Raw genomic sequence first — 10705 nt, forward strand, 5'->3', positions numbered from 1 at the left:
AAAATATGAATGTATGTATGGATTGTAAATGTGATGTTTATATGTATGAAATGTCATCATCTGTGATGGTTTTATATATAAATTGTAAATAGGGTAGATCCCAAATGTAAACATTTCCATTTTATTTTTTTTATCGACGGAAACAAGATTTCAATCGATATTCCGACGGAAATAGTATTTCTGTCAGTAATTACCGATGGAAATACTATTTTTGTGGGTAATTCTGGCTTTTCATTGCCGACGGAAATTTCCGTTAGTAATCCTGGTTGTGGCAAGCAGTGTTCCCGGTGTGCACTGATGGAGTATTTATTCAGTTGGAAAAAATACTGGCGGAATTTTGAATTCCATGGAAAACACCAGTTTCGACGAATAATATCCTAACAAATATTTTTTCATTGGTATTCTGTCAGTAAATGAATATACCAACGGATTGCCTTCCTTCAAATTCCGCCGGTAAACCAGGAAATTTTTGTAGTGTGATCAAATATAAAGTACGTAAATGTAACATTGGGTTCCTTTAAAAGGGACGTGCAATCAAAGGATGCTGGGTTTCTTGGTCGCCCGTTGCGAACGCTTTTCAATTTACCCTGATGACCGATGGAAAAATTCCATGATATCAGGTCGGTCATTCCAGGAATAATCAGATGAATTGGATTTATTGTTTTTTTTATAAATACAAGATTAATACCCAAGGTAGAATGCAACGCTTAGTGTGCATGTAGTTTTCTAAGTATTCTGAGTTACGACGCACCATATAATATTTTCCTTCAGATGATAAACTCAAGATGTTGGACGGTTGATCTGTCCATTACGAACATTTTTATATTTACCTTAACGCGTGGCCGATGTAAAACTGATCAACATTAGTGTCCCGTCATCATTTGAGCTTGTTGGTTACTTTTGTTTTGCAAACAAATTTCAATATGGATTTGAGTCTTTAATTTGATCTGACGTAGTATACTATTTAATTAATGGAGACGCATCTCTGTTTCCTTCTCCGGCATGCGCAAGTGCGAGCTATGCGAATTGGATGATTGGTGTGGAGGTTTGTGCAGATTCCTGCGATTGATTAGGTTATGTTTGGTTGTGTTAGATGAATAAGTAGGGTACTCGGTCAGGGTAGGAAAATCTTCCCTATTCCATCCATTATTGTTCTAGTACGATTAGGGTTTTTTTTTTATATTTTAAAATCAGTGATTCAGACATATTTTATGTGATTCATGATTTGCAATGGTTAGTATTTGATAATAACATTAACGCAGTTCTAGTCGACAGAGCCTGTGGGTCAGAGATGTCCATTTCAATATTTATTGTGCATAACGTAACCTGTTATTTTTTGTTTTCACTGATTATTCCGGCTAAATCCAAGAAACACATATTACTTTTAACCTGATATTCCAATATCATTAATAGTTCGAGCATTGGAGATGAGCCTCGTTTGAGATAATGACCGGTGTCTTATCATCGCATAGTGCTCTTAGGGGGGCATGTATTGTAGCCTGTTAACGCTCTTTGCTAGGAATGAGTTAGATTCATTGGCGAGCTCAATCGATTCAGTCATCGACCTCAATGATCAAATGAAATATTTATTAACAGGAATGGGAGAATTAATGATCACAGAATTCCAATAGTAATTAAGAAAGAGAGGGTAAGCAAAAGATTAAGAAGAGGATAAGAAAGAATGAGAGTAATAATAAATTTTATTATTCATTGATATTTTTTTTAAAGATAGTATAATATATAATGTTTAAAAAATTCTTAGTAAATTGATCAATTAATAAATAACAGAATTATTTTAATAATTATAATAGAATTATTTTAATAATCCTAATACTAATTGGATTTATTTTGGTGATCTGATTCTGTCAATCATGATGATTCTCTTTTACCCCCGACAAATTTTACAGAAGATCTTTGACGTTAAGTTTGTTTATTAACTTATTGAAACGTTGTCTGGATAATGACTTAGTAAAGATATTTGTGATTTGATCTTCAGCAGAAATATAAAAGACGAATAGTTGTTAAGTTGTTACACGTTTATAAACAAAATAAAAATCAATTTCCACATGTTTTGTACGAGCATGAAAAATTGAATTAGTTGTAAGATATGTTGCTCCAATATTGTCACACCAAATTTTTGGTGCAATATTTGATGCAAGATGAAGTTTAGAAAGAAGTTATTAAAGTCAAATAATTTCAGACATTGTATTGGCTATAGGTTTATATTCAGTCTCAATGCTTGAACAAGATATCGTAGGTTGCTTTTTCGAATTCCATGAGATAAGATTTCGTCCAAAAAATATTGCATATCCACTTGTAGATCGTCTGTCTTCAGGAGAGCTTGCCCAATCCTCATCGCTATATGCATGTAAATCTCAAGACAATTGACGATATAAAAGAAGACTATATAAAATAGTATATTTGAGATAGCGAAGTATTCTCTTTTACATTATCCCAATTTTGTTCAGTTGGAGCATGCATAAATTGACAATCATGATTTACTGTAAAGGTAATATCAGGTCGTGTGATAGTGACATATTATAATGCTCCGACAATACTTCGATAAATCTGTGGATCAGACAAAACAAGAGAGGATGAAGTTGTAGAGTTGCTTATAGCAATTGGTGTAGAAACAACACGTACTCCATCCATTTTGGCTCTTTGGAGAATCCCGGTAATGTATTTGCTATGAGAGAGAAGATAATCTTCCTCATGTGGAATAAGTTCAATACCAAGAAAAAAACGAGCATTATCCAAATCTCAAGTAGGAATTTCTTGATTGAGAAGACTTAATAAAGTTATGATACCCTTGTGATCATTGTCGGTTATTACAATGTCATCAATATAAATAAGAAAAAAAATCATAGATCCATCATTATATTTGTGGAATAGAGATGAGTCAGTCTTTGATCTAGAAAATCATTGAGTTTGTAACCAATTAGATAATCGATGAAACTGTACACGAGGAGCTTATCGAAGATAATATAAGGATTTCTTGTTTTGACAAACATGAGATAGAAATTGTGGATGAATGAACTCAGGTGATTGCTCCATAAATACAGTTTTCTCAATATGACCATGAAGAAATGCATTTGAAATGTCCAATTGTTGTATAAGCTGATTGACACTAACACCTACTGATAATAAAAGTCTGACAGATGTAATTTTGATTACTAGGTTAAAAGTGTTATTGAAGTCCATACCTGGTTGTTGACTAAATCCTTTGGTTACAAGTCAAACTTTGTGTCATTCAAGAGAACCATCAGCTTAATGCTTAAGACAGAATAACCATTTAGAGCCCATAACATTTATAGAGGAAGTGCGCGGAACTAGTCTCCATGTTCCATTACGAAGAAGTGTATCAAATTCTGTAGTCATTGCACTATGCCAATTTGGATCCTTATTTGCTTGTGTAAAACAAGTTGGTTCAATAGATTTTGAAGAAATCACAAGAGCTCGTGGAAGTGGAAGAGGATGTCAAGTTGTCATTGGTGGACAACGTGTATAGATGTCACCTAATGGAAGTATGCGACAAGGAGCATTATCATCTGATTCACTTGTTGTTGGTGATGAAGAAGTAGACTGGCATGGTGACTTAGATGACGGACTTGTGTTATCTGAGGATCCAGAATTAGATAGCACATTATCTTCGATTGGTGAGGCTTCTGAGATTGGAGCAGTAACTCGAGATGATTCTGATGGTATAGGGGAGTTATCAGAGTGCTCCGGAGTAGGACATAGGATGACATTACTTCCGACAATGTTAGATGGCATCAAGAAGGTGTTACCTATATCTGGAGGAGATATCAAAGATGCTACTGAAAAAGGGAATAGAAACTTATTAAAAGTAACACGTCGTTAAATATAAATTTATCCTATTGGTATATGTTGTTAGGATCCTTCGTACGGCTAGAGAGGGGGGTGTGAATAGCCGACCCCAAATCGCTCGCGTTTCTTCCTACACTTCGTTAGCGCAGCGGAAAAATAAACTAGAAACGAAAGGAAGAATATCAAACCTTAACACAGCGATGTACGAGGTTCGGAGATGATACTCCTACTCCTCGGCGTGTTCGTAAGGTGGACGAGCCCTGTCAATCCGTCGGTGGATGAATCCCCGGAAACCCGGCTAAAATATACTCCTTCTGGGTGGAGAAACCTCGCCACAAAATCTTGCAACAGCAAGCAAAGAGTACACGAGATACAACAAGAAATACAAGACAATATGAATACAACAACACTAGCTTGCCTTCTCGTTGTCGACTGAAGTCCCAGATGAAGCAACAACTTCACGGACGGATGCCAACAAGCAACTCAGCAGCAGCTGATCCAGTCGTGGAATGAAGCTCACGCGAAGCTTGCGAAGAAGAGCTCAACGAAGCTCAAGCACCAGAACCTAACAGAAGTAGTGGAAGAAAAGAAGTGCAGCAGCCTCGACCCCTTTATACCGCGAAGAAGACAATGAAGAAACTAGCCGCTGCGCAACGGCTAGAACCGATCGATCCGTGGACCGATCAGCTGATCGGTCCCGCATCGACCGCACGTAGCCTTCAGCGTACTCGATCGGTCTGGACCGATCACCGATCGGTCCACGGACCGATCCCAACTCGGCTCCCTTCGCGACATCGCCTCTCGATCGGCCGCCACGACCGATCAGGGAAGCTCCTGATCGGTCCACAGACCGATCAGGCGTCTTTCTCGCGGCTACTGATCACCTTCTGATCGGTCTGCAGACCGATCAGATAACTAGTGACTTGGTTTTTGCCCAAGCCAAGTCCCAAGCCTTCCAAACCAACATTCGGTCAACCTCGACCTGTTGGTACTTCATTCCTAGCATCTGGTCACTCCCTTGACCTGCTAGAATTCCCACCAAGTGTCCGGTCAATTCCTTTGACCCACTTGGACTTTCCTCTTCGTGCCAAGTATCCGGTCACTCCTATGACCTACTTGGACTTCCCATCACCAGATGTCCGATCACCCTTGATCCATCTAGATTTTTCCCTTGCCCGGCTTCACTCACCAGGACTTTCCATCTGCCTAACATCCCAGTTAGGACTTTCTCACTGCCTGGCTTCACTCACCAGGACTTTCCAACTGCCTAACATCCCAGTTAGGACTTTCTCACTGCCTGGCTTCACTCACCAGGACTTTCCACACTGCCTAACATCCCAGTTAGGACTTTCCCACTGCCTGGCTTCACTCACCAGGACTTTCCAGCTGCCTAACATCCCAGTTAGGACTTTCCCTCGTGCCAAGCTCCCTGCTTGGACTTCTCCGTGCCAAGTCTCCATACTTGGACTTTTCCAGTGCCAAGTCTCCATACTTGGACTTTTCCCGTGCCAAGTCTCCATACTTGGACTTTTCCCGTGCCAAGTCTCTATACTTGGACTTTTCGCGTGCCAAGCTCCCTGCTTGGACTTTTCCAGTGCCAAGTCTCCATGCTTGGACTTTTCGCGTGCCAAGCTCCCTGCTTGGACTTTTCCCGAATCAGGTCAACCAGGTCAACCTTGACCTAAGGTTGCACCTACAATCTCCCAAACACCTATTCTTGTCAAACATCAAGAATAGAACTCTCTCACGAGTGTCAAACATCAACATGCAACTCAACTAGGTCAACCTCGACCTAAGGTTGCACCGACAATCTTCCTAAGTCAAACATCAAAATACAACTCGAGTCAAGTCACCTCGAGTCGGGTCAACCAGGTCAACCTTGACCTAAGGTTGCACCAACATATGTAAGCAATGATAATAATAGTGTAAACTGCTATAATTAAGGAAAACACATTGTAGTGAATGAGAGTTAAGTTTGTGTTTAGAGTAGGGGTGTAACCATGGATAACATGCACAACTAAAAATTCGAAGGAAAGTGTAATAAGGAGTTTGATTATAAAATTGTTTAAAAGGACACTTATGATTGAGCAATGGAGTAGAAAGTCAATTTATGAGATATACGACAGAGCCAACAACTTCATCCTAAAATTTATACGGAATTGATGCATAATGGAGAAGTATCAAAGCAGTTTCAACTATATGTCTATATTTTCTCTTAGCAGAGCCATTTTGCTCCGGAGTATAAGGACAAGAGATACAATGAACAATTCCATAGGAGACAATCTGACGATGGAGAACTTGATACTCGCCTCTCCAATCAGAATAAATAGAGATTATTTTATGATTAAAACACCATTAACTTGTTTTTGAAAATGACAAAATATGTCAAATGTATCATATTTCCTTTCATAGGATAGAGCCAAATATATTTATTAAAATGATTGATGAAGGAAATATAATATAAGAATCCTTGGTTAGATAATATAGGTACAAGGCCTCAAACATCAAAATAAATTATTTCAAATGGAAAACTAGAAACTTGATGGGAAGATTAAAAAGGCAACTTATGACTTTTAGCTTCCATACATGCCCTACATAAATGAAATGGAGAGGAGGTGAAGGAAGTAGGTAAACCATACTTATTGATGATCGTATGAACAATGCGAAGAGAAGGATGACCAAGTCGAGCATGCCAAGCTGGTTTATTTGTGCGATAACCAATACAAACTTTGATGGAAGAACTTTAAAGATAATAGAGACCATTTTTATGCCACCATGAAATAAGATAATATTTGTTCCTATATCTTTTATAAGATAATGATTGTGATGAAATTCAAACACGATATTATTGTCAAAACAAAAATTGACGTGTAGAAAGTAAATTTTTGGTAATAGATAGAACATGAAAGATATCGCGCATGTGAAAAGTACGATTAGATAAATGAATGTATATATTTCCAAGATTAGCAATTTACAAACTTGAACCATCGGCTACTTGAACCGTATCTGAGTCATAATACGACATTACGTCTATAAGGATATTATAATATGATGTGACATGATGTGTTACTCCAGTGTCAATATATCATTCTGTAGATGAAACTCTAGGGGTTTACCACGAGTAGGCACAGATGAGAGGGCTTTAGGATAGACTTGTGAAGCTGTTGATTGTCTTGAAGCTGAACCGTTGCCTACTTGTACAGTGTGACCATGATAAGAGGAGGCTTCTATAAGAATGTCATAATCTGATGTAACGTGATGAGTTGCTCCAAAATCTAGATGCCATCCTCCAGCAAAATTTGAATCAAATCTCTTATAACATTGATGAGCAAAGTGATTATTCTTGAGACAAATCTGACAACATCCTCGTCCAGGACCTTGTCCTTGTCCTCGTCCACCTTGATTTCCTTGATTTTGTTGATGATGGGTAGTACTATCAATCTTGTAAGTCGTATGTGCCGAAAGAGCTAGAGAATCTGAGACCCTTTGAGAGTGTAATTGTAGAAGTATCTCATGCGAAGAGAGCAAGCCATAAAGGGTATCGAGTGACACTTAATCTATGCGAGTAGTTACACTAGGAATAAAGCTGTCATATTTAGGTCCTACTCCGCAAGAACATATATTAGTAAATCTGGATCTGAAATTGGATGACCAATCGCGGCCAAATCATTGACAATGGTCTTGATTGATTGCATATATTCATTGATAGACTTGTCTCTTCATTGCACTAATTGTAATTGCATGTGAAGTTAAAGAACATGTGCTTGAGAGTGTGAAGCAAAGGTTCGAGCAAGAGCTTCCCATATTTGACGAGAGATAACAAGCCCTACAATTGTAGGAAATATTAGGGGTGTAATCGAGCCGAGCCGAGCTGAACTCTTGGATGTTTGAGTTTGGCTCGTTTTTAATCGAGTCGAGCTCGAGCTTTATTTAACGAATATATTCATGGCTCACGAGCTTATTCAAACTTTTAGCGAGCCTAAACGAGCTTAATAAATATAAATTATAAATTTAAATATTCATTAAAAATTAAATTATATATTTTTAAAAAATTATAATATTCTTGTTAAAATTTATAATTTTATTCTAATAAATAAATTTAATATATTTGTCTATGTTTTTCATAAGTAGAGTATAAAATCTGTAAATTCAATATCAAAACTATTTTTTTTTTATTTAAAAGTTGATTTATGAGCTTAACGAACATGTTCACGAGCTAACGAGCCGAATATTGTGAAGCTTAAGCTTGGTTTGTTTATCTTAACAAGCCTCATTAAACGAGTTCAAACGAGCTTTTATCGAATCGAGCTTCGAATAGCTCACGAGCGGCTTGACTCATTTACACCCCTAGGAAATATAGACTCACTAATTGTTAAAATCAACCATGTCATAATTAGTTGATCCTTCTTGCTCCATGTATCATAGTTTGAATTGTCTTCTTGTGGTTTAAGATAAGTACTATCAACAACTCCGAGTAGATCATGAATACGAAGTAGCCAAAGACATTGTATTTTCCAAAGCATATAATTATCATTATTAAGTTTGATAGGCAAATAAGATATGACATTCAGTGAAGGCAGAGAGTTGTGTCACAAAATTTATTTTTATGATGGATGATGGTGAAGGAAATTATGACATTATATATAAAAATAATGAATTGTGTAATGATAACTTATCTGCGATGGATGGTGAAAAGAGGCAGAAGATTAGGAGTAAAGAAGTAGCAAATTCCTTCTTTGGTCTACGACAACACTTGATCTGGAGGAGTGTTGTCCTGGAGGTAGGCTGATGCCTACAAATCATCGACGTCGCACGAAGAGAAGAGGTTCTCTTGTTGGATGGTGGTGGCGGAAGAAAGTTTGGTGGTGAAAAATGAGAGAAGGGAAAATCAGCGGTAGAAGAAAGTTCAACGGTGAAAAATGAGAGAAGGGAAAAATAAGGAGAGAGTGGAGAGGTTAATTACAGAAAACAAGAACAGTGAGAAATCAGGAGATAGAAAGAAAATAAATAAATAAATAAGAGAAGGAAAATAGGGTGAGAAAGGAAAAGTTGAGAGGAGACAGTAAAAACTTACGGTAACGAAAATTTGAACTGTTTCAAGAAATTTAGAATTTCAGTAATTCAAACCTTGAGGTGTGTCTTCAAGAGTGATGTGAAAGAAGAACTTTGACTTTCATACTTATAAAAAGAAGGATAAAAAGACAGTAAGGAAGAATATGAGAATAATAATAAATTTTATTATTTATTGATATTTTTTTAAGTAGTTGACTAATTAATAAATAATAGAATTATTTTAAAAATTATTTTAATAATTATAAATAGAATTATTTTAATAATTTTAATTACTAATTTAATTTATTTGATGATTTAATCCGATATTCTCCCGTAGAGAATTCTTAGTGCGCCCTCCATAATCCGTTGACTGGGACCCAGCGATTTGGGCCATTTGTGCGCTGCCAGTGCCCCCACTAACTCTTCACTTCACCCACTCTTGTAGTTCTAAGTTTCTAACGCATCTCGACAAGGACTTCATCCACCTATTCATTCTATCGATTTTAACGAGGGGAAATGCATAAACGCTGAATTACAAACAATAGTTACAAGCAGAAGAGAATATCAAGAACGTGTATGCTAGAATTTTAGATCAGTACAAAATGGGCCGTTATATCAAAACGCAAATCTAAAATGAAGACGGAAGGGAAAAAAAACGCATATTATTAATGGCAGTAGCGCAATATATAACAGCCTTTGAGTTTGAGGTCAGTCGGCGTCGCCGGTGACGGTGAGGGCGAGGAGGAGGTCAGCGAAGGCTCTCAGGATGTGCTCGTGCACTTGCTTCCGGTTGAGAGCGAGGTAGCAGAGGAGGAGCTCGTGGAGGTGTGTTGCCCCGGCGTCGAGTCCCAGCGCCGCCACCATCTCCTCCATCGAGCGGCGGAAGTCGCGGTAAGGGTCGGCCGAGTAGGTGGTGACGGCCACCGCGTCTCCCGCTCTCAACGCGACCGACGCGGAGTCCACGAGGGAGTTGGACCGGCCCGGAGACGCCAGCAGGAGGCGGCGGGAGGCGATGGCGGAGGAAATCTCATGCTGCGAGGAGGATGAGACATCGGTCGAATCAAAAAGGCGTCCAGAGGAACCGTCCGGGAGAGCGGCGGCGGAATGGGAAGGGCGGCGGCGGGAGGAGAAGCATCCGTACAAACTCTCTCCCAGCATTGTTCTTTAATGCGCCGGCCTTTGTGCGCTAACGAAACGAACCATTAAATAAGTTCGACGAAATAAAAATTTTAAAAAAAATAATGCATTGGAAAAAACATTTTCACTCAAAATTTTCACAGGGAAGAATGCTCTTATTTGGATCTGAGAGACAAAGACATGTGGAGACAGCCCGAGACTCCAATTTGGATACAGCAACTTGGCGCTGAAGCCGAATCAAATCAAACACTCACATGAACTAAAAAATCAATGCGTTTTCTATGTCGGAGATGTCTGATGAAGCTTGAGTGCTGTTCCACGATGATAGCTAGTGACTGAATCAGTGATCGATCGATGGAGGAGATATACGCATGACGCGTCGCAATATAGTTATTGCGCCACCAAGGAAAAAGGATGAGTTTTCTTTCCTTCGAGAGATCGAGGATGATTTGTGTAATGGTCAATTTTTGCTGCTTTTTTGCTTCCTTACATCTTATTGCATGATTCACATTAAACCTTACCGGTGATGCAACAATTGGCGATGTCGATTGTCTTGCTAGCTGGCTTCAACATACTTTAACGAGGAAATTACAAAAAGAAAATTTTAATGGGATAGATGAATATGTTCCCCAACAGTATGTATATATATATCCTATATAATTAAAGATGCTCACCACAAGGTACAAAC

General features: G+C 38.4%; 1 protein-coding gene across 1 annotated transcript; it reads right to left on the bottom strand.

The window, feature by feature from the left end:
- Positions 1-9442: 9442 nt before the first annotated feature.
- On the bottom strand, positions 9443-10461 carry LOC122016750 (transcription repressor OFP12-like). Its single transcript, XM_042574142.1, has 2 exons — positions 10159-10461; positions 9443-10066 (listed from the first exon to the last, which is right to left on the bottom strand). Exon 2 carries the CDS (start codon positions 10036-10038, stop codon positions 9589-9591), a length of 450 nt encoding a protein of 149 aa, XP_042430076.1. The 5' UTR covers positions 10039-10066; positions 10159-10461; the 3' UTR covers positions 9443-9588.
- Between the last annotated feature and the right edge of the window lie 244 nt (positions 10462-10705).

The sequence above is a fragment of the Zingiber officinale genome, chromosome 8B (assembly GCF_018446385.1).
Source record: "Zingiber officinale cultivar Zhangliang chromosome 8B, Zo_v1.1, whole genome shotgun sequence".
Taxonomy (NCBI): Eukaryota; Viridiplantae; Streptophyta; class Magnoliopsida; order Zingiberales; family Zingiberaceae; genus Zingiber; species Zingiber officinale.

Coding starts and splice junctions, on each gene's coding strand:
- LOC122016750 (XM_042574142.1), bottom strand. CDS start 10,038: ATGCTGGGAGAGAGTTTGTACGGATGCTTCTCCTCCCGCCGCCGCCCT.